At 43.4% G+C, this 25,216-nt stretch overlaps 1 protein-coding gene across 11 annotated transcripts in view; it reads right to left on the bottom strand.

The window, feature by feature from the left end:
• Positions 1-25,216, bottom strand: part of ENAH (ENAH actin regulator) — a 136,753-nt gene that overhangs the window by 15,190 nt on the left and 96,347 nt on the right. For 3 of the 11 annotated variants that reach the window (XM_064594474.1, XM_064594477.1, XM_064594478.1), the window contains exons 4-8: positions 24,086-24,142; positions 19,236-19,320; positions 5,047-5,351; positions 3,122-3,916; positions 808-1,112 (exon numbers count right to left, since the gene is read on the bottom strand). In XM_064594474.1, coding sequence (XP_064450544.1) covers positions 808-1,112; positions 3,122-3,916; positions 5,047-5,351; positions 19,236-19,320; positions 24,086-24,142 — 1,547 coding nt within the window. The remainder of the gene's footprint in view (positions 1-807; positions 1,113-3,121; positions 3,917-5,046; positions 5,352-19,235; positions 19,321-24,085; positions 24,143-25,216) is intronic. The other 8 variants (XM_064594479.1, XM_064594481.1, XM_064594476.1 and 5 more) reach the window with 4 other exon arrangements.

The raw sequence follows: 25,216 nt of genomic DNA, 5'->3' as shown, positions 1-25,216 counted from the left end.
ATTATTTTTTAAATCTTTTTAAGAACCAATGGAGTGATTGGCACTAACTTTATATTAATCAGTGGAAATTCCATCCAAGTTTACATCAACAATAATGGAATAAAACATTACCACATGTCTCCCTGTTCCATACACTGAGAAGGACACGTCACTCTGGTGGCAAAAAAATGCGTAATCTGCCAAAACATGCATAATCCAAAACTAATCTTGAGAAAACTATTGGGGAAACCAAACTGAAGGGCGAGCTCACCAAAGTCAACCTCACATATGAAACAGTGAAGGAACTATCCCAGTTTTATGGCAAGCTCGGGACATCACAGCTAAACGTACTGAGTGATCTTGGGTTAGAAAACTGCCGTAAAGGACAGTGTTGGACAATACGTGACATCTGAATACATTTGTAGATAAGAAGAGTCCAAACTTCCCAGTCCTGATCATTCTCCAGTGGGCACGTAGGTGAGCGTCCCTGTTCCTACAGACCACACGCCCCAGTGTTCAGGGAGACGGGAGACGTGGTGTGTCTGACTTACTCTCAGTTCAGACAAAAAGGGAGAGTGTGTGTGTCCCGCAGAAGGAAACACATGCACACAGAGAAGAATTAAGCAAATACGGTAAAATGTGAAGTGGTGAGTCTGGGTGCTGGGTTTACAGAAGCTGTATTCTCTCTCGAGTATAAACGGTCTCAGATTTTTGAATCAGTGAAGTAACACAGGGTTCATGAAATGAGAAGACAGTCAATCCGCTATCCCAGTCACTGAGGGAGAATAGGCACAAGCAGAAAGCACAGAGACGTGGAGGTGCATTTACCCGGGACACTTTCCTCAGTTTCGCTCCGGCGATGGCAGCCGCAAGTCCAGTCAAAGGGCGATTGTCTTCAGACGCGGATCCGGCAAAAAATCCAGATGCAGGGAGGGGGGGAGCAGGAGGCGGAGGGGGAGGGGGAGGCGCTTGATTAGGAAGAGGGGGCGGAGGGGGCGGGGGCGGAGGCCCCGAGGCAGGGAGCGGAGGGGGAGGCGGAGGCCCCGGGTGAGGGGGCAGCGCTGCTGGAGCCGGGGCGGGACCCGAGGGGAGCGGAGGTGGGGGCGGAGGTGCAGGTGGTCCCAAGATAACGCCTGAGAGAAAGAGACGTTAAATAAGACCGTCAACAACAGAGCGGCGGGCGCAATCTTGTGGAAAGGGATGCAGGATGCCATGCTAAATTAAGTGGCCTCAGACATTTACTACCTATTAATGAGTTCCATTTAGCATAACGTTTAAAGTCTAGATCGGTGTTAAAAAGATACTAAAATGCAAAGCAAAGTATTTAACATCTTACTTCAATGTTAGAGCTTTATTAACAGAACTGTGCGACAAGTCACTTAGTTACATCTTTGGGGGTTCATGGAGCCGCTTAAGTGCTTATAAAATCTGTGATGGAAGCGGTGCCCCTGAAGAAGCGAGCCCGTGTGTAGGACCGCAGTTAGGGCTGTTGGAAGTAACAGACCCCCAAGAGTCTGTGTGAACCTGTAAAGGTTGAGACCCTTAAGCCTACCATAGTGAAGACCGGTATTTAGGCGCTGACAGATGGCCACAGTGGCTGGACTGAGAACAGGAGGGAGGGGCGGGTCCCGCATCTTTAAAATGTTCCACCTTTAACTCCAATGTGTACAGAATCACTGAAGTAAAGGAATCTACTAGAACAAAGTACAACCTGAAAGTAACTACCAGAAATAATTAAACGATACAGAATTTGAAGTTCCTTTTAGTCTAGAAGACAGGGGTAAGAGAGAAATGTCTCCAAATCTTGTAAAATCACAAAGAGAGTGAACGAGAACTTACTCAGTATCAGAAGACCGAGCTAGTAGGCACTCTCCCTCCTTGAAGTCTTTTAAAGGGGTATTTTAGGACAAATAAGATGTTATTTGCACACTGGGTGGTAATTTTTTGAAACTGAAAACACCAGCAGCTCTTAGAGGAACATAGAGCAACAGACTGCCTCCCTCCCTCGGGCTGTGGGCTTGTAAGGGCACAGCAGGTGGGTCCCGTGACCTTGTCAGGCTCACTGTGCCCCCTTGTCCGGCATTACCGTCACGTGACACGAGCCTGCATGTACTAGAATTCTGACTCAGTGTTTAAGCAAAATCGATGCGTCAACAGGAAAAACATAGACACAGCAATAACAGGTCTTATTACTTATCTTAAGAACAAAGTTTTTTTTTAAAGAAGTGTTTTTAATTAAATCCAGGCTATGACACCGTTTCTTTCTACGTACAAATTAGTTGTCATATTCATTCCTGTAATTCTTGCTAGATCCTATCTTTGAAAAAAAGTGTTGCCAAGTGTCTTCTTATTCACTTATGGAACCAGGTCCTTCTCTACTTACAAATAATCCAAACTTAGACGATTACATCCTCCCTCCCCTGTCACCATGACGGCCAGTTGGGGCGAGGGGAGGAAGTGGGGGGGATAACTGTGGAGGATGCTTGTTCTCTTCCAACTATCCCTTCAGGCCACTACTTCTTGTACTTCTGGAGCACGGGAATCCCCTGGGGCATACATCAGGCCTGCAACACTCCCCACCCCTCGTGCAAAGTTGGGCTGCTCTTCAGGATTTGGGGCGTACCTAGTCCAATGTGGGAAGCCCAATACAGGAGAGGCCAAAATGAAACAGGGCCCAAGAATCAGAACTCTTCAGGAGGAGACTCGAGGAAGACACATCTCATGACTTCAGTTGGGCACCAAATAGAATCTCTCAATTTCCCACAAAGTAAAGGAAGACAAGTTAGGCAGGCCATGTATTTATCGTGTAGAGAAATGTGTCAAGTAACGTTTTCCTAGTGGGATTTACAGGGAACGTGTTGCGGAGGCCCTCAAATACCAGAACACCCCTCCAGCTACGATACCGCGGAAGACACGAAAATCCAAAGCAGTGCGGACACTCCCCACCTTGATCCTCCGACTGCACTTAATCCAGGAAAGAGCCTCTCTCATCTTGGACTTGTTTAGGTTACACAGAGTTGGGCACAGTGACACAGGGCTGTTCACCTACCAGAACCACCCTCCCCGTGCCTCTAGGCAGTGACCGCCGCGGACACACCACGTTTCCAGGGTGCGTTGTTAGTAGCAACAACGGAAGCCTTACCCTGTTGGGCTGGAGTCTCGGCCGGCTGAGAGGCTGCCTGCAAGCCTGGCTCAGAAGCAGAGGAGTCCCCCAGCACAGAGTTTAGAGGAGTCTCCGCAGAGGCAGGGGCAGCTGCAGAGGGAGAAGGGAGAACACTAGGCTTGGATGAGGGAGTTGAGGCAAGAGGGGTGCTTGGAGGAGGAGAGGCTTGCGATCCACAGTGTGAGCGCGGTGCGAGGGAAGGCAGCGGAAGTGGAGGCGGCGGCGCTGCTGGCCCTGAGGTAGGCGGTGGGGACACCGGACACGGGACAGAGTCAAGCGGCCCATTGGGTGCTGCTGGTGACGGAGGCATTGGGGGCACAGGAGAAGAGACACAAACAGGGAGGACAGGCCTCGGACCGGTCGCTTTGCCTGGGGGGCTGCTAATCATTACTGGAGGAGATGGAGGGAGGGACGCGACAGTGGAAGTAGACCAGGCACAGGGCTTCGTAGCTGGAGGCTGAGAAGAGGGTGTGTTCGCAGGAGAAGGAGGCCGAGAGGTTTTGTTCAGAGGACGAGGAACTGTAGCGTAATGGGGAAGAACGGGGTGGAAGGCTGAACCTACAGATGCAGCAAAACGTGTCGCTGAGTGTCGAAGTGGTGGTGTAGGGGGTGTGGAAGGAGGTGGCAAAGCGGTCACTACAGCAGAGTCAGGAGTGGCCTCCGACACTGGAGCTGAGATGACTTTAGCATAGGATGGAGGAGGTGCCGAAGGAGGCTGGCAACTGGCATACTCAGGAAGTGGCGCGCTATACGGGGAGCTGTCGGAGGATGGAGCTGCACAGAAGGTGGGGAGCAGCAAGGACAGGATAAAAAAGGAGAGAGAAAAAGGGAGCTAGTAAAGCCACAAAACCAGCATTCAGACAAAATGTACACATGTAGACCACAGTTAGTACCCACGAACTAAGCACGTGTGCAAGAACTGATCTCACCCGAGAACGTGTGAACTTGTTCGTGCATTTTGAGACCCAGAGGAGGAAGAACTCAGTTTTTTCGCTGATAAGCACACTGATAAATTAAATGGCTTAGCTTATCCTTTGCAAGAACAAGACTGTATCTTAATTCTCATTATTTAGCCCACTAAAAGGACATTAAAATTACATGAATAGGACCACAAACAGGAGAATACGTTCTACTGGTCTTTTAAGAACAACAAATAGCGAAACTGGTAAAAAGTTTTATAAAGGGCTAGGAACCCCCTATTCAATGCTTATTTGTGGATAAGTGTTGTTTTGCTGGCTATCACCCCAGCAAATAATTAGGCAGTTAAAAACAAATTATTGCAAACAACAAACCAATCGACCACACTGAGAACCATGCTGAGACCTTTGATGTAGGCCATATGGAATAGAAAAATAATTCTTAAATCCTATTCCAATAAATGTCAATTTTAACGTATGTCTCAAACTTTCAGTTTTATCTTAACCCTTACGTCTTTCAATAAATTCCATCAGACTTGGAAATTTTCACTAAAAGTCTGCAATATTGGGACATCCATAAAATACTAGTCAGTTGTAGAGAGGGTATTTTCCTCCTCGGACAACTCTAGAGTGCCGTCAAGCACATTTCTTGAATCCTACAGGATTCAAGACAGTTTAAGCAACCTCCGAAGGGTCATACATTCCTAGTCCACCCGATATAAAACATTTCCCATAAAAAGACACTTGCACTTTACAGCCAATTTACAGCAAGTCAGAAGAATTAGAAAGCCGGACCACACAGAGCTTTCCTAAGTCTCCAAGCAGTATGTGCCACACAGAGAGGACCAAGAACTGGTAAAGTAGCAAGTGCTGCCCGTTTGCCCTGTCCGCCCGTCCTGCCTGCCCCCACCCCGCCCCTCCGGGCCCCTTTAGCCCCGCCCTCAGCCCCCCCCTGCCCCACGGCAGAGCGAGGCGCACACTTCTTACCGGCCGACAGCCTGCGCTCGCGCTCGCGCTCCCACTCCAGCTGCTCCTGCCGCTCGCGCTGCTCCCGCTGCTCCTGCCGCTCGCGGTCGAGCCGCTCCAGCCGCTCACGCTCCAGCCGGTCCTGCCGCTCGCGCTCCCGCTGCTCCCGCTGCTCCCGCTCGCGCTCCAGCTGCTCCTGCTCCAGGCGCTCCCGCTCCACGCGCTCCACGCGCTCCCGCTCCACGCGCTCCAGGCGCTCCCGCTCCATGCGCTCCCCGCGCTCCCCGCGCTCCAGCTCCTTCTGTCGCTGCTGCTCTTGCAGCTGCCTGAAATTTAAATACTGAAAAATCAGAACTGTGCGACAAGGGCCACTCACCACTAAACACCCAGTCCCTCAGATGAACCTACGCGCGCCTCGGTCGTGAAGCAGATACAAAGTGGCCGGAGCCTGCAACCCCCATCCGCTAGTGGAGAAACGGGACACACACGATGGCGCCGCAGCCGCACCACCCGCACAGGACACTGGCGTCTCACTCCACTCGCACTGTTCACGGGGGAAGTGCTACAACAAATGAAGGCCACGTCCCTGTGTCATGCTCCTCCGAGGAAACACCGTGGCCGGCCACAGCCGAAGCTCGACAGCAGTCGGCTTCACTTCCTTTCGCGTCCTGTCCCTACGGCAGCTGAAGGATCACTACCTACCGGCAGGCCAGCCGGGAGAAAGGCTACCGCATCTTGAGGCTCTGGAAACATGGCTCCAAACTGTGCTCAGGCACGGGGCTGGGCTCCCCAGCAGCCCAACAGACGGGAATCCCCTTCTCCACTCCAACAGCGAATGCGATCCCCGTTTTCCGGCGGCAGAGAGCCCGCTCCCAGACAGCGCGCAAGTGAGACACGCCGCACGAGACACGCCGCACGCGCTCTCCCACCGGCTTGCTCCGGACAGGTCATGCTCCCTACTCACTTGACGAGCTCCTTTCTCTATCAGAGGTAAGAGCCCTTTGTCACAAACGCTGGTCGTAATGTACTTCTACTTTTAGTATGGCTTTTTAGAAGCCTTTGATTTTTAAAGTTTCATTTAAAACCGTAATGTGTTTACTTTGTTGAAGTTGTGATCTGGCTTGTAACTTACATAGAAAGTCTAGTGCTGGTATTCCTCTATGTGACCTGCCTCTGCGATCTTTCTTAGCCCCTTCTCACAACAAGGTTATATCATTACATGTTTTTTACAACAAAATCCTTAGTTCATAGGAAATTCATCTTGGGTTTGGGATGTGTAGTACTGAGTGAGCTACGTCACAGCACCATTTAGAGTCGCTCATGGCCCTGATTTAGGATGCCACCTTTATGTGTGTTAACTGTTTCTGATATTACAGAACGTTTTGGTTGGTGGATCTGTTTCTTTAGTATGGCACCAGTACCTTGATACTTTGACATCTGAAATAAATATCTAGTAGGGTGCAACTATCCTCATCACTCTTCTTTTTGACTTTTTCTAGATGATTCTCAGATACTTAGCTTCTTCTGGGTAAGTTTCAGGATCACTTTGTTAAATTTACCCCTTCTGCCAAGACCTATCCTTCTCAATCCTATTTAACGCTTTATTAAATTTGAAGATCAATGAGAAAAACACATGTCTTTTAATCTCCTTGTCTAAGAATGTATGGAATGTCTCAGTATTTATGCAATTAAATTAAAAATCTCCTTTCACTCTAGGACTTCCAACGCTGTGATTATATTCAAACCTAAGAGGCCCAATGTATATGGCTCTGAAACATACAGTTTGCTTTTAACTTCCATACATGTAAGTAACAGAGAAAGCAAATGTCTCCAAGTACCCACTCGGACCTAAACGATAGTCTTGCTATAAAAGTTAACTCTCCCCAAAATAAAAAACCACCCCATCTTATACATAACATATTTCATAGCATTGTGGGTAAGGTTAAATGAAGCAATGCCTCAAAAAGCTCTTTAAAAAGTTCCTGGGGCATAAGAACACTCAATTAATGTGAGCTACGATCAGGAATTTCACGTGAGGACTTTCCTTGGATTGGCTAATAAACTGCTGGGTCCCCGCAGAGGCAGAGCTAAGTGACAGAGCGTGGATGCCCGGCTTTGTCCCTCCCAGCACCACCAAGAAGCCACCAAGATTTCTCCAGAAGTCTCTCCCCTTCATGTTTCCTAAACAGACTATGAAAAGGAAAAAGCCCACTTGACAAGTGAGCCAATCCCCCTTGTCTCAGAAAAGCAGGAAGGCTCTCTCTGGGCCTATCCCCGTCCTTAACGGTACCTGCATGGGCGGGGGGGGGGGGGGGTGCGTTCCTAGAGCAGTGCTCAGTGCGAGCAGCCACTGGGTCAGACACCGGCTACAGAGTTTTAAGGCAACGCCACCAGACAAAGCACCAGCTACCACAGCTTCTGAGGGGTAACAATACTGCTTCAGGAGTGAAGGCAAAAATTTGGGGTATTCACAAGGATGTTCTCAATAATAAATTAGAGAAGAGTCGGTTCTTTTTGTAATGACCTCTAATAAATGAACTCGGCTGGGACTTACATTTAAAACACACCATATGTGTCAAAAAATACGAGCACACTCTGTAATGTGATACTCGAAGCAATCTACGTGGTCCAAGAGGGAAAGATACACCCGTACTATTCTAATTAGAACATACCTCTGTCCAGAAGCTAAGGGAAACTGTTTAGCTTCAGAGTATAACAGCTCACCAAGAAATCCAGGATGAAAAGATACAAGTTCCTAGGCCTTTTTCTGTTTCCATGACACCTCTTTCATTTTATTCTTATCAACATAATACAGGTACATAAAGCTTATTAACAAAAACCAACAGTTCATTGCTCTAACCTTCCCACCCCTGTTTCTAATTACTGTCAACTCTTTTCGGACATTTCTTTTAACTTCAGGTACTGCCTACAAGTAACTCCTATGGCCCCCTTACCACACCCGAGCCTCTCCCAGCACAATCACAGGAGAGTACGCATTCCTGGTGTAATCAACAGTCAGAGTCTACATCATTAATACAGCTACACCATATAGTATCCTAAGACTACACTGCATTTCTCTTCTTTTCTTTATTTATTTAAAGTAATCTCCACACCCAAAGTGGGGCTTGAGCTCATGACCCCAAGGATCAAGAGTCACACGCTCTTCCAATTGAACCAGCCAGGTGCCCCACACTGCATTTCATATTGACGTTCTTTGGTTTGATCTGTTTTGTTGTTGTTTTTTTTTAATATTTTATTTATTTGACAGAGAGAGACAGTGAGAGAGGGAACACAAGCACGGGGAGTGGGAGAGGGAGAAGCAGGCTTCCCGCCGAGCAGGGAGCCCGATGCAGGACTCGATCCCAGGACCCTGGGATCATGACTTGAGCCGAAGGCAGATGCCCAACGACTGAGCCACCCAGGCGCCCCTTTGTTGTTGTTTTTACCTCCCAGCTGACGGCCACTCCTCCAAGCAACACAATGCTTTTATCACAAAAAGTAAGCTTAAGCCATAGGCAGAAAGCCAAGTCTCAAAGAATTATTGCATAACGACATTTACAGCCAGGGAGTCCTGACTTAGGAATATTATTCCACATGTCAGAACATAATATTTATTTGAGGGTTTTCAGTCTTTAAAGATCAAGAACATCTCCTGGATGTAGGAGAGGAGTACGATGCCAGAGAGATTCTCCAAGTTCACAGACAGTGAGTGGAGCAGGCAGTTCATACAGCTGCATGAGATTCTGCTGACTATTTTCTTAATTTGAAGGGGAAAAAAGGAGGTGATAAGAGTCCCTGGCTAATTTTTAGCCTGCTCACTGAAAAGATGCATATCTAAATATATTTCCCAAAGTAGTGTGTCAAAAAGAAAATCTCAGGCTTACAGATCTTTAGTAGCATGAATAATTGCCACCTAAATTGGACAATATATAAACCTGACATTTATGTTTTGATCTCTAAAGCAGGACATCTGTATTATCTTTTCAGGGGACAGTTTCCAAGTTTGTAAACCCTGCTTTTCTTAGAAATATCACTGCCGACTCACAGACAGGAAACGCACATGACTCTTCTTCCCAGAGCTTTGTCTACAACTGTTCTTACTCACTGTTAGAACCATTTGAAGACTTTTTCAAAATACAAGGGCTTGAATTCTGAACTATGCAAAAATTCTGCCAGACTAACTTTTAAGCTAGGATATGATTTTACATTAACCTGAAAGTTTGAGAAAATACACATTTTTTCAAAGACAATTAGAGTGCAAACGACCATTATAGCCACCAAGAGCATTTAAAAAACATCAGAAATAGTTCCTCCTACCACCAAAATACCTATTTCCTCGAAAGAGCTATCCCCAAATGCAGAGATGCCCAAAGCACTAGCCAACGATGAGGTTAATAGCTTTTTCTTAAATACACTCGGACATAGATTTAGTTTATGTTGACACAAAGACTTCTTGTTTTTAAAGCAAGCAAAATATAATTAAAGTTTAAAAATACATTTCATTCACCTTTACCTATGCGGGAGAGTGTTAGGTAGGTCAAGAATGATTTAAATTTTGACTCAATGAAGTATAGGAGAGCAGACTTGGAAAATGATCTGAGTTGATAACACTTAGTAACACTACAATGTTCCTGACATTTGTCAGAAAAAAAAAATTACATGAATACTTTCTGATCACATCATGTGGGTACCTCACTTCTCTATTAGCAAACAAACAAAAGGGGACAAAACGAAATAAGACAATCAAGATGTAACCTTACGGGGCCAGTACTTACAGGAGGAGGTGGTCGACTCTTGGTCCATCCTGCCTGTGAAGGCCGACTGGGGGACTATAAACCCTCATTGCTGCCCTGCTGCTTGGGTGCTGGGACGACCAGTCCCTTTTTATAACTTTCAGGTAGTGGTGCTGATCTGCTAACTATTTATAAACATTAAGTAAACTGAGCTCTATGTTGAGACTAAACACAGGACTGACTCACGTTTCTTAAATATGTTTTTCATCACTGTCAAAGAAGCCAAATATTAATAATATGAGTGGACACCAAAAACTGATATTAACAAATGAAACAAAAATGAGTAGAAAACTAAGCTATACTACCATCATGTGACAACAGGAAAGGTACGGGACTGATTAACATCCAAAGGCAACATTCGTTTCTTCAACTCGAACTCACCCTCATTAAAGTAAAATAATGAAAGGTATAAAATAAACACACAGTAGGACAACAAAGCTTGTAACAAAACAGGAATCCCTTCCCTGGGAAGAGACCCTTCCCGCTCCTGATTTCGCTCTCCAGAAGCAACTACTTTCAATCTGGTACTGACAGTGATTTGTTCCGAGCGGCTCCTTCTTAGTCCCCCAGACTGACACGTTATCTGCTGACGTCCTACCGCACAAAGGAGACAGTTCCTAACCCTTTGACTCACAGAACCTCTCCCTCATTCTTCCAACCAAACCACACCACCACTTTGGATACATCAACATTCACTTACTCATGGCTGATCACATTTACTTTTCAGAGCAATTCTTCTTGCTCAGGTGTTAAAAATTACTATTAAAAAAAAAAATTACTATTTTTTTTTTTCCATTTGATTCTTCTTCTTTACACTATCCCTGCTTCACCCCAAACTCTCCATCAGAACTGTAAAGCCTCTCCAGGTAGAGCCTGCTCCACTCCACTCTCCAACTTCCGGCAACGGCTGATAATTCTTGGTGTTGCTTGGCTTGCAGATACATCACTAGAGTCTCTGCCTCCAACCTATGATTTTCTCCCTGTGTCAGTGTCTGTCTTCACAGGGCCATCTTGCTTCTGTATCCTCCTCTTCTAAGGACATCAGTCATACTGGATTAAGAGGCCCCACCCCACTTCAGTATGACCTCATCTCAATAAACAAATCTATTTCCATACAGGGTCACATTTTGAGATACGGGGGATTAGGACATATCTTTCTTGGGGGACACAATTCAATCCATAACATCCCTCATCAATACAATTTTGGAAATTAGAAAGTGGATGGCCATTTTTTATCTGTCACATTATATGACCGATGTTCTTCAAAGTGCAGTTGACCTTCCTAAACAAACCAGATTCTAAATATGTTGTTTAAACGTTTCTTTAGTAATTAATTTCCTTTTGGGAACTATTTCAGAAGCCACAAAAAACAACTTAAAGAATAAGAATTCTTAGCTATTAATTAAAATAATCCATTAATAATTTATGGTTTTGAGCAAAAATCCTATCAAATTTGTTATACATACCCAACACATACATGCCTGAGGAGCACATTTTTCCTAACATTCTCTCCCTACCCATCACCTTCTATTTGATCACCAAGTACAAACCACGTGCCCGTCTTCAAAAATCAACTCATAATACTCCTAACAGCTTACCTAAAAGCAGTAACAGAAATATATCATTTATTATAACATGAACCTTATACTAAAAATAGAACTACCCAAGTCTTACAGGTGAGTATTATGATGCAAATGAATCTTCATTTTCATTACCCTTTTCAGTAATGGTGTAGAAAAGAGCCAATTAGGGAGCCAAAGTTAATAAGGTCACAAAATAAAAGCTGGCCGAGGGTACTGTAATGTGCCTCTGAAAATAAAATCAAACACAAGAAAATTTATTTCTGTATAAATAACATGAAAAAATTTTGGAAATAGAATCTAGTGAACACCCAACTTCTGAGCAGACTGTGCTGCATACCCGGCTGTCACCGTGTGTCCCTGGCTGCAGACCGCGGCCCAGCCACGCCCTGCTGCAGAGACAAAGGCCAGTGCCAAGCGTCTGTATAAAAACATACTCCAGGGGCGCCTGGGGGCTCAGCGGGTGAAGTGTCTGCCTTCAGCTCAGGTCGTGATCCCAGGGTACTGGGATCGAGCCCCACATTGGGCTCCCTGCTCCGCAGGGAGTCTGTTTCTCCCTCTCCCTCTGCCACTCTGCCTACTTTTGCTCACTCTCTGTCAAATAAATAAATAAAATCTTAAAAAAAAATTAATTAAAAAAAAAATAAAAACATACTCCAAAGGGTCTTCTTCCAAGTAGGGTTTCACCAGGGGCAAAAACAGATCCTACGGGAGGTAGGCCAAAGGAGAATGGCATTTACCTTTCTCATAATTTGAGAATACTAACATGTTAAAAAGGTGCCTTTTTATTATACGACAAATTCAGGGAAAAAGCACTTTACAAGCTGGATCCAACCTACTCATCTGACTGTTTGTCCCGTGTCACAGGGCTGTCTGTACCCTGTGCCCTTACACATCTGCTCTTTCTGCCTGGAATGTTTCTCCCTCCGAGGACCAAAATTCCTACTGCCCTTCCTCTTCAAGGCACGGCTCCGAGCACATCTCCTCAGGGAAGCCTCCTAGCGTCTCCCAAACAGCACAGATAGAAAAGCCTGAGCAGCATGAAAATGGCGTGTATTACCTTCTTTAACTGTCCCCCAAGCCGTACAAACTCATATATTTTCTGCCTCCCATACCTAACATGTACAGATATATGAATTCATTACCAGAAACTTCCTGGCTTTTTCTCAGAAACTTTATTCAGGTCTCTACTCTCAAGGAGCCTGTAATGTTCGCTGTGGAGGCGAGACTCAGCTGTAAACTGAATAAATGGTAAAATGTAAAATAAGGGAATGTGTGATGAAGTTGTAGGAGTTCAGAAAAGCAGCCCCTGGTACACCTGGAGAAGAGTCTACAGACCACAACAAGGCAGTCAGAAGAGGAAAAGCCGAGGGTGGTGTATTGAGAGGCAGCCTGGAGAGAGGAGACAGATGCGCAGGGGGTGCGCAGGGGGTCCTCAGACGTGAGCAGGGCCAGCCCTCAGGAGCGCTGAGGGCGAAGTGACGCGGCAGGACTGTCTGAACTCGTATTCAAGTCTCCCCCCACTCCAAGATTCTATTGGAATTCCAGAAAGTCTTAACTGTGCATAAACAAACTCATGACAAAGTAGAACACTGAGGGGTCGTCAGCAGACCAACTCTACCATCAAGGTCTGGAAAGCAGAAACGGCAGAGAGGAGTTAAGTCTAGACCTCTTTCCTCAGTTTCCGTAGACAAGTATATCCAAGTGCCCATTCAACATCTTTACATGGATGTCCAATGAACATCTCCCTCTCACATTCTCAAAGTTCACCTCTGGTACGTCCCAAGGAAACTTGTTCCACTCACACAGTCTTCCGCATCTCGGTTAAGCACAACTCCATCCTTCCCATTCACTTAGGTGAAAAGCCACGACTCCCCTTCTCTTGTACCGCACACACACACCCCAGAAAGTGCCAGAATCTGCCTTCTCACCATCTCTGTGACTTGGCGGAAGCCACCATTACATCCTGCCTAGTTTCTGTTAACAGCCTCCCTGGTTTCCCCACTGGGCTGCGCTCACCGCCCCGGGCCCGCCTCCATCTGTGCTTCTCCACGGGCTAGTCTCAACAGAGCAGCCACACGGATGTTAGTATGGTAAGCCAAATCATTTCTATCAAGGCCATTCAGGGGCGCCTGGGTGGCTCAGTCAGTTGAGTGTCTGACTCTTGAATTAGACTCAGGTCATGATCTCAGGATCCTGGGATTGAGCCCCATGTCCACGCTCTGCAGAGAGCCTGCTTGAGATTCTCCCTCTCCCTCTGCCCCCCCATTCTCTCTTCCCCTCTCTCTCTAAAATAAATAAATTCTTTTTTTTATAATATTTTATTTATTTATCTGATAGACAGAGAGAGAGAGAGAGGTAACACAAGCAGGGGGGAGTGGGAGAGGGAGAAGCAGGCTTCCCGCGGAGCGAGGAGCCCGATGCGGGGCTCCATCCCAGGACCCCGGGATCATGACTGAGCCGAAGGCAGATGCTTAACAACTGAGCCACCCAGGCGCCCCTAAAATAAATAAATTCTTGAAAAAAAAATTCAATGGTCCCTCTTTCTCTCAGAACAAAAACTGCCTTCTCTGCAATCATTGGGCAGGTGCTGCATAATAGGTGCTGCACTCTCCATTAGCTTCAAACTCACTGAGCACTCTCCTTTCTGTTTTTGCTCTCTCTGCCCAGGCCGCCGTGGCCTCATCTGTCCTCATACACAGGTGCGCGTGCACACACACGCACAATCCTGCCCCAAGGTCTTTGCACTGGCTGCTCCCTCTGCATGCAAAGCACTTCACCCAGACATCTGCTTGGCTAGCTCCTTCCTTGTGTCTCGGTAAGACCCATCCTGACCAGCCTATTATAACCAGTCTCCCCTTGCCCCTCCGCCACACACACTCCCCTCCACTCAGCTGGGCCTCCTCCCAGAGCACCAGTCATCTTCTGTCATGTCTACCATTTACCATCGGATGGGGTAAGGCTGTTTAGGTCCCCCCCACCCCATCCTGGTGTGTCCTAAGCACGGGGAACAGTGCCTGGAACCTCCTCGCCGTGCTGCAGAGCAAAGGCAACCACAACTAGAACACATACTGAGAGTAGCTGAAGTGCACACAACAAGAGAAACCTGGGAGAGACCTCCCATGAGGCCAGCAGACACAGAGGACAGGAGAGGGTGGCATGGCCATCAGATCAGACTGATTAATAAACTCGTACCCCTGTCTGAAGAAGAGTGGCATCTGCCAGCCCTCTCCTCCCCAGCCTTAGCTCAATGGATGGGATGGCACTTCCCACTGAAGACTGTTTTTGAAACAAACTCAACATGCTGCCTTGGGTGAGTCAGGGCTTCTGGTGGAACTAGGAGTAGCTCAGCATTTGTGGGTTCCCCACAACTGTACCCTAAAGGAGAGCCCGCCAGCCTACATGCTCCACCCACTTCCATAGACCTCCAGGCGGCCCTCCTGGTCAGGGAGGAACATGCCCAGCAGAGATCTTGCTTCCATGATGCAAGAGGAAAGCCAAGCCAAGGACTGATGCCAATCAATCTCATCTGTTTAGAAATAAATGGACCACTAAAGAGGACCAGATATTTGAATAAAACCAGTAAAACAAACAATTCAGCTCTACAGGAAGGAGAAGATTCAGGCAAAGGAAGAGAAATAGGAGAGAATTAAGATAGAATCATGAATTTGGAACAGGCTGTTAAAAAGGGAATAATTACAAAATAGAAAAAACTAGATTCATCTTTCAATAGACGATCTACTACTGTGTTGTCCCCGTTGGGTGGCTGTGAGCCGTGCATGTGGCTCCTGAGCATTTGGAATGTGGCCTGTCTAGACAGAAATGTGCGGTAAGTGTAAAACACACACCAAATTGTGAAGACTTGGTATGAAAAATAGAATGAAAAACACCTTAGCAATTTTTATACATATTTCATGTTGACATGATAATACTTCAGATAGACTGGGTTAAATAGAATATATCATTAAAATTAATTTCACCTGTTTCTCTTTTGCTTTTGCTAATATGGTCACTAGAAAAATTTTAATTACATACATGGCCCATATTGTATTTCTACTAGAAAGTGCTGGTCTAGAATATATCGTTAAAAATATCCCCAAGAATAAAAAACAAAACAAGCAGCAAAAAATGAGAAAAGAGAAGTATCATGAGGAAATAATCTAGAAGGGCCAGCATTCGACTAGTAGGAGTTCCCAAAAAAGAGAACAGAGAAAACACAGAGAAGAAATGTTTAAATGGCTGTTAAGTCTTCAAATGGAAAAGGTCCATTAAGTACTGAGCTAAAGAAAAAAAATGCAGGAAAAAGAAACCACAAAACCCAAAAACTTTAGCTAGTGACCTATTCCTGAAAACCCAGATTACTGTGGTTGACAGGTTTAAAGGATTCCAGAAGGGGTGGGGGAAAGATCACCTGCAACATAAGGACAGAGCTAACAACAGATGTCGAAAGACGGCAAATGTCTAAACTGTGAAGCGAGAAAACCTGGGGGTGGGATGGAAGCGCAGGGACGGGGTGTCACAGAGCGAGGAGCACAGAGACCACTCAAGGGAAGACGCAGGTTCAATCTGAAAGAGAAACCAGCAGCAGGACTAAAACAACAGCTACTGGAAGCCATCCAGGCAGGTGGACAAATCATACTTCCTAGTGGGCGGGGGGGGGGGGGGGGGGGGGTCAGCAGCCCCCAGCCATCACGTGACCATCAAGAACTAGGAACAGAATCCTATTATCTTCATGCTATTGAAGAAGCCATCAGAAGTACTAAACGTAGAAATGGTTAGGCGTGATTCATTCTGGAGATTAATAAGAAGGGAAGGGCACAGCTGCGTGCAGGTGACCCTTCCCATCTTATGCTCTCCGGTGCCATATGGGGGTCTACCACGTGCAAATGACTTTAAGAAGAACTGATCTGACAGTAATAATGTGGGAACAGCTGAAAGGGGTCTCGGTTAAAGACTGGAAAACCCACTAGAAAACAGTAGCGGTACAGAGAGAACATATACCAGAGAAGCTATTAGTCACAAGTGTCAGAAGAGTAGATCCAACAAGCTGTTAGAGAAAGAAGTCACAGGGTGCACTGGGACAGGGACGGTGAAGGAAGAGCATTACAGGCCTCCCGCACAGAAAGTCTGGGAGAAATACTAAAGAGAAGAAAGCATGCACATGAAGAATGACATCATGAAGGTTGACACTGCGGTATTAGTGCGCGCACCCAAATGCGTGAGCTCCACGGCAGGAATTCTCACCGCTGATCAACTGTTGGAACCGAGAGGGTCCATGACCCTCTGAAATGACACATATAAATGCACATCTACATGCATATCAGAAGGGTGGGGACTGGGGGAAAGAGGGCACGTGTCCATTGCTGTCACCCAATTCTCAAAAGGACCCATGACACTGCTCCATTTCGTGGGAAATATCTCACTGATCTCAGGTGCAGAGTCATAGCTGTCCATGTGGAAGCCACCAGCAAAAGACAGTTAAGAGGAAGCTACAACATGATACCCAATCACGTCTGTCAAGGTAGATCGTGTACAGAGGGAGAAAAAGGACAGCTCATGCACATGCTCATGCAAGAAGCCGAAGGGGCTCGAGGGACAGGGGGTGGCAAGGAAGAGCCTCTGCAGGATCAAAAGGAAGAAAGGCAAAGAGGCAGATGTGCATGAGGAGAAGAAATCTCAACTAGAAACAAGTCAATGCTGGAAGCAGCACTTCCAGGAGATTTGAGCAGACACAAAACAGATTTCACCAGATAAAAAGGGAAATGGGTGGGAGAGAGAGAAGGGAAGGGACAGAGCTAAAAATTAACACTGACAAAGACAGTGGTCTCCGATAGGTTTCCCTAAAACAAAGAAGAGGGGCGCCCGGCTGGCTCAGTCGGTGCAGCGTGTGACTCTTGATCTCGGGGTCGTGAGCTCGAGCCCCACATTGGGTATAGAGAGGACTTAAAAATAAATCTTTAAAAAAATTTTAAACATAAAAAATTTTTAAAAATGAAAGAAGCCTCTGTGTGTTGCTATGGACAGAAAATAATTTTAAAATTTACACCCATTTTTCAGAATTTTGGATTTCACTCTTTAAAACAACTGAATTCAAGTCTTGAACTAAGTAAGTAATATAAACAACATCCAATTTCCAAGCCCTGTGGTACCTTCCTACATACAAGCAGACAAGCCTCAAGTCCAGGGTGGGCTGCAGGGCCTGCCAGCACTGGCAAAACCAAATTAGATACGGGCACAGCATTTTCACAGCATTTAGTAAAAATTCACTCAATACTCATTTCCACTAAAACTGCAAGTTGCAAGTTGCACACAACCTCCGCGCAGTGGAGCACCCATCAGAGACCCTTAACAAGCCAGCGACACCCTCCGCTGGCTCCAATTTCTATTCTGTATTGTCCTCAGCCAGCAACTGTCCCAGGGGCCACCTGCTTGCCATGCCATGATGCCAGAAATTATCTGTTATGTTTGGGTTCTCTCTTGGTTCTTCCTAGCTTTCTACAAATGCTATGCCCAATAATACTATGATCATTTTTTTTTTAAAGATTTATCCATTCATTTGAGAGATGGAGAAAGAGAGAGAATGCAAGTGGAGGGAGGGGCAGAGGCGAAGTAGACTCCCCAAGTGCAGAGCTTGACCTGGGACTTGATCTCACAAATCCAGAGATCATGACCTGGGCTGAAACCAAGACTCAGATGCTCAATGGATTGAGCCACCCAGGCGCCCCATGATCATTTTTTATTAATTACTTTTCTGTGTGTGTGTGTGTGTGTGTGTGTGTAGGGGGGGCAACAGAATCATTACAATTTCTAACTCTTGGAATTGTTCTGGTGTGTTTAAAACACTCAATATAGAACCAAAATTCTATCTTTTAAACTCTCCTTATTTCTACAAAAACTTAATTTTATTTGTATCTGTTATAGATTTTCATCAAATTTGGGGGCTATTTCTGGAGCGATTGAACTGAATATAAAAGGCTGTGACAAAAACAAAATTCATTTCGGGAGGGCCTTTCCCAAGAGCTAAGCAGTTATAGCCCCAAAGCAGCCAACACAGAACACAGTAGAGATCCTTCTGTCTGTCAGGGGAACGTGACACACATTTCAAAACAACATGGAGAATCTGAAGAGTGTTTCAAATGTGAGATCCAAATCCAAGGTCACAAGAAGAAATGCTGGCTTGCCATGGAGCAAATGCTTGTCAAATGGAAGAATCCATCTATGTGGTGGTTATCAGCTAAAATAAAACAGGTGACCTACTAGTGGTAAAAAGCAACATCAACATCTCCAAAAAGTTTTCATTTGTTTAAAATGGGACACCTGGATTAACTAACTCAATTTTTGTTACTGTACGTACCTGAATTTTATATAACTATTTTGTTATGAATTTGGTAGCTTATAGTTCAGAGACTTCACTAATTCAGAAACAACTATACCTAAATGAGGCTGTATTTGAATTTCCAATGTATTTCTTTATAAACTGCACTGAAGCAACAAGATAATATTATTGACCTCACCTAACCAGCAATTTAATCATAAACAGAATGAGTCTGTATTCCATTACTAAGCACTATGGTAATACCTCAAGATCAATGACTTCTATGAACAGCCAACACGACTTCAACTTTCTAGTTAAATTAGTTATGTGAAAGCCATAATGACCATAGATCAATTTATAACTGCTATAAAAATAAGACTCCTTGAAGTGAAAGTCACTTTGTATGCTGCTAAGTGACTTTTAAATGGCTCACAAGACATAATCCACTTTTGATATTAGGATGCTCACAGGGCTTCTGCAGTAGAAAGACAAACTGCAAATAACAACTTATAAAAAATTTACCTTCTTTGAATTTCCAATTCGTCTTGTGATGGGCCATTTTGAACTTGGGCAGGTAGTTGAGAATTTTGTCTAGGCAATGTTGGCCCTAAAAGGGAGGAAAATATTATAGATGAACATTATCTTTATAGTTAGCTGGACAGAGGAGATAAAATCACGAGAAGAATAACATAAAACCATCACATATTTACAAATGTATCTTCTTTTTCATTTAGCAAAATAAAATATAAGCTTTACGTAACACATAGCAAATGAAAGACTGCAACATAATACCGTCATCATCTCCAAAAGGCTTACTTGAAACAAATGGAAAACATCAACAATAAAGGAAAAATAAACATTTATATATGAAGAGCTTGAGGAAAACAAGTGTTCAATGAGCATCTGAATAGGCACCTGAGCTGGACGTTTCTAAGACAATGAGACATTCTCTTTGGGGTACTTATTCATGAAGTGGAAAGGGAGAACTTAAATGAAAAAATCAGAATTCAAAAACTCACCTAAATAGAACACTGGAAATGAAAAACAGGAGAGAGAGAGCATGAGAACCTTATTACTAGGATGAAGAATGCTAATGCATTTATCAAATTTGCCCAATTTAAGCTGCCATTTTTATTTAATGGCTAGGCATTTCCAGCACTAGTGAAAACAAACATTTGCTAAACTTCTATATATAATTAACCTACTTATCTGAATTTTTAATGTAACAGAGGTAATCTTAATAACTTTTCATTTGGGGTTAAAACAAAAACAAAAACAAAAAAAACCACCCAAAAACCAAAAACCTACAACCAAACCAACATGGCTCTGTCACAAGAAACTAAAGACCATCCATTCCCACATACCATGTGCAATGCAGACCCATTTTTACCATCTTATAACAAATGCCACTAGATATGGGACATTTTAGTGTCACTGGATATAAAAATTAAATGTGTCATGAGAGAAATAAATACTGGACCTAATATGCAAAGCCTAGGGTTAAAACAGATCAATCTTGAAATCTAAGCCAGTAAACAAGAGAATCCAGTAAACAGTAAATCTAGTGTGCCAGCAAATGCCCCTAACAGAGATCTTCAAAGTGTTGTGTAGGCCGCTAATACTAGAAACAGGTAAGAGAAACGCTTCTGTGTACTAATTCAAATTCTTGGTAAGTCTGTGCTGTGCTAGGGAAGTAAACCTTGCAGCTAGAAGGATAAGGTTCCTGGCAATGTTGGTACGGTACTGGCATATCCCAAATTTGGAAATACAGATAAGTGGATCTAAACTTACCTACTGAATTTTTTTTCTCATCTCTTTACCCATTTCTAGATTAATCATGTAATTTGTACTCTAAAAGACAGTGATGCAGTGATGTATTTCATGAGATTTCCTAAGTCTGCTATTTTGAAAACCACATAAAGGAAATATTAAAATATATTAATCCTATGTCATCAGCAACAACAAAAAATCAAAAAGCTTTTTAAATTAATGTTAAACACGCACTTAAATTTTTGCATAAATGAAAAGTAGAACTTGTCTAGTAAACAGGCCAGAATTCTTTCCTGCTTTTGGAAATGAACATACTGATGTAAAAATTGACTGTCATATTAAGCCATACACTAACGTCTATACTCTTAGAAGGAAAAGATGTCTTTGTCTCTTCCGGCAGAAGGAGGGACAAACAGAAGATTGGGGGTGGAGGGTAATCTTGAGAAAATACAAACGATTTGGGGGAAGTATTTTTATACCCAAAGTTACATTTATCCAAAAATATTAAATGTGAGCATTTAGCCTGGGCAACTCCTGAGACCATTCTGGCTTAATTATTTTTTAAAATAATGTTTATTTAAGTGAAAAGCTCATACTGCTCCAATAATTAAACAGCTGGATGCCACGGGGTTGGAGAGACTTGTCCAGCACCCATCCCAAAGAAGGACACTAACAGACTGCTTACATCTAGCACAAGCATTTGTGACCTCTACAGCGATACTGACAGATGAAATTCCGCATTATAAATCTACCCATTTAAGTTTTAGCTCAAATATATAAGTTCACAAAAAGTGTGTCAAAATTTCAACTCAATCCTGACTTTATTAAACAGATTAAAAAAAAAACTAACAAGTTTGACTTAAAAAAAGTTTGAGAAGAAATTATCTTTTAAACAGAAACTGTTTTGGATTTTTTAACAAACTTGTTTTAAAAGGTTTTAAAAATGTGGGAAGTATTCTCTGGGTGATATCATTAAAAAATTAATCTACCACAGTTTATTAATGCAGCTAAAAGAGGAAAACTTAAGGAAGATCCTTTTAAAATGAGGGGAATTCTGATCCCAGAAAAGCTCTTAACGAGTGTTTCCTACATGGTTCTTTGTGGTACCGGGCAGCTTGTCTTTCCACAGACACCCCCTCCGTGGTGGGCCGGAGAGGAGGGGCCTTCCCCTGGGGTCTGTATTTAGTGTACCTGTATTTAGTCTGGCTGTCCTGTTTCTCCTCCATCAGTACCGTAAGTCACGATAATGAGCACACTGAAATTCATGTGCATTTCAACATAATGTAAATACACCATAAGCACTGAATAGAAGAGTTCGGGGTCACTTAAGAACTCCCGGGACACAGTTTCATGTTTCCTTCTGGTCACTCTGTGGGGTCATTCAAGGGGTCGATCACACCAACATGAGGCTCATGACATGAAGCAGCAACTAAGAGCAGTCGAGGCTGCCGGCAGCTGTTGTGTTTTCTGCACTGTAACTATTACCTCATGTCGGTCATATTCCTAAAAGAGTATCTGTCTTCTCACAGAATCCAAAAAAAGGCACTTTCCTATCCGGTGGGCAAATGACAGCATTGCTATGAGCATCATGTGGTGGCTGACAGTTCTCTTTGGGGAAAAAAGAAACACATGAGCCTGCCTCGTCCCTACGGTGGTGTCATGAAGACAGCAGCTAACGTTGAGGGTTACTCTCTCTGTTTTATTACCAGAGCCGGAGACAAGGACTGATATTAATCTGTCCTGGCTAGAATTCATATAGCAGAGATGTGACTTAGTTTCTAATAAAGAAAATATGTCCATGTCACTGATAGGTTCTCTATAAATGATGGAAAGCAGAAGAGAGTGTCTCTCGAATCCAGGAATGAATGGCATTTCAGTCTTGACTTAATACTGAGTTTTGGCTAAAGCACATTGCACCTGCTGTCACATTTTAATTTTCACAAATCTGGTTTCACACTTAGCCACAGACTGCTTAAAAACACAGGACTAAAAGACCAAGAGGTGTTATTATACACAATACAATCAAGTGTAAACTTAGCAATGTGGTAATTATATCACTGTACACAGTTAAATCAATTAAAGGTAATAATGGGGAAAATCTGCTTTTTAACACGTTATTTTACAACTTAAAAATTCAACTTTATTAAGGGCAAATCAATCCTCTCTGCAACTGGGTAAACTGTATCTATTATTCTGCATGTGGAACTCAACACAGTAAATAGCAAAGTACAGAACATCAAGTAGGTTTTCAGAATGAACTAAAAAAAGTCCAAGTAACACCAATACGAGTAATAACTCATGGCTAGTTCAAAAGGTGGCCTAGAAGAGCCCCCAGGAGGAGGCCGAGAAGCATCGCTAAGAGTCACTGATTAAACCCTAGGGAGCAGGGAGTTATGAAGACCAGCAGCACAGGCTCACTGATGGGACCCTGTCGCCCAGAACAAGCCGAAAATGGAACTTTAGGTGATTAAGAAATACATCAGAGTTTTCATTTTTGGAAATTTATAACACATGCTTCTTTGCCTAAACCAGCAGTACATAAATTTTTAAATAATTCTAAAGAGAATTAGGTAAAGAAACAATATCAGAAATACTGAAGAATCACATCAAAAACTAAGTCACATGGATAAAGTACATATACACAGCTGAACTGTTTATATAAAATTTTAGCAGTATTATTACTTTATAATTTTCTCTCTCATAGACTAATCGGGCCAGTCAAGGTAAACAGGAGTAAGAAATATATATATATATATATATATATATATATATATATATATATATATATCCAAAAAAAAAGTTCTAACAATTACAAGTCATTTTTTGAACTTGGTTTTTCAAAACAGAAGGTTTTAGAATCAAATAAGGATAAAAACAATTCAGAGGAAGGTGTGCGTGTGTTGTGTGTGTGTGTACGCGTGTGTGCGTGTGCGCGCGCACACTGCTCTATCCCTGTGTAAGGGCACGAGCATGCACCTGTCTGACTGTGACTCAGGGCAGCTAAGGGACGTCTCCGGCTCATGCATGCGAACAACACATCCGTGTGCGCGCGTGTGCACAGGAGTGCAAGAGCACTCTGTAAGCCCAAGCTCACTCCTCACCTACTGCAGAAAGAAGGCAGTCACTGAGAAGCCAAGCCGGGGAAGCAGCAACGGCTGCCATCCGCCTCACGACCTGTGCACCTAACAACTTCACTCAAGTGGAGCAAAAGCTCCCTTCAGATAAGACACATTCACATTCCTCAAAACATACTAAGGTAGATGTAATTCTGTCCCTTAAATTATAAATTAAAAGACTGCTTCAAACAAAATAGTTGAAAACAAAAACGAACAAACAAAAACCCCTCTCGTTCGTGTTGCAAGAACTGCAGAAGAATTCATTCTAAGACCCTCATCCTAACTACACCCTCACTAAGAAGTCAATTCAAAAGCTGACCGAATCACCTACATGAACCACAACAGATAGCACAACATAAAACGTAGCTTGCTGGATACCCCGAATACCACAAGCCAGACTATGGCCTACAGAAACAAAAGTTATGGAAATGTGCAAGTAGTATGTACCACAGCTTGAAAAAGTAATGTAAACGTAATGTTGCTTACCACAGAAAATACATCGCAAATTAGTGCTGTCCTGGGTAGCAGCAACCTTGCTCTGGGCTGCAACAGACACCTTGGTGTTAGAAGAAGAACTTCACACAAACTAAAAGGTGCTTTGAAAGGTTCAAAATGTTTTTATACATACGTCCTATCTAGATCCTCATTTTGGAAGCTCTGTAATTTAATAAAAATGTATCTTCTTTAATATAAACTTTAAAAAGAATTTTTATGTGTAATCTTATTTGTGGAAAAACCCTGTAATAAGCCACAAACCAAACAAGGCACTTATAGCTCTTTCCAGAGTTAATCAGAGAGTGCAATCGATTTACATTTCACAACCATATTTTGAAAAGTAAATGGAACTGAGCTATAGGAGGTCAGCATCCATGGCTGACTTAATTTTACAGTATCTACCCTCTTTCGGTATTGCTCATTTAGAAGACTTTGCCCCTCAGAAAAACTCAGGGGAAACACAAGATTAACTTAACCTAAGAAGAACTCATTTCTACTAGTAGAAAAAAACAAAAGCCATTTTAAACAGCCTGTAGCAATTAAAGTGGTTTACAGTCACTGATGTAAGTAAGAGTATCTTTATTGGCTTTGCACTCTGAAAAAACATCAAAACTATTCATTGTTTTACCAAGCCACATTTTATCGTTCCTCCCCCCCCCCAATATGTTTATATACTTGACAAAATATCTTATTAAAAACATGTGGCCACTTCAAATAGCCATTTACTATTTAGGCTACCTACATTAAAATTTACCCTAAGTATTAATGAAGTAAATTCTCTTTAACAGAAAAAAACTCAGTAAGAAGGTGCTAATTTATGAAATGGGGAAGGGCTTATATAAAATCAAGGTGACACTCAAAATTGGGATGGGAAAAACAAAATGAAAAATTTTCTTAGTATTACATTAGTGACATTCAAAATTTTATATCAATAATTTTCTAAAATTCCAACAAAATTCTTTTCAGCGTAGGATTTTCTTTTTCCATTGGTATTAGCCCAAAAAACAATGAACAGATTAAAATATATTGACTCAAGAAAGACTGCATAAAGGCAAACAAGACAGTAGTTTAGATTTCGCCTAAACCGTATTCTTTAAATAATACAATTTATGCTAACTAAAA

This window comes from Mirounga angustirostris, unplaced genomic scaffold (assembly GCF_029215605.1).
Source record: "Mirounga angustirostris isolate CCGP_5_RB_7025 unplaced genomic scaffold, mMirAng1.0.hap1 SCAF_6, whole genome shotgun sequence".
In the NCBI taxonomy this organism is placed as follows: domain Eukaryota; kingdom Metazoa; phylum Chordata; class Mammalia; order Carnivora; family Phocidae; genus Mirounga; species Mirounga angustirostris.
This window is presented reverse-complemented; position numbering and strand designations above follow the sequence as displayed.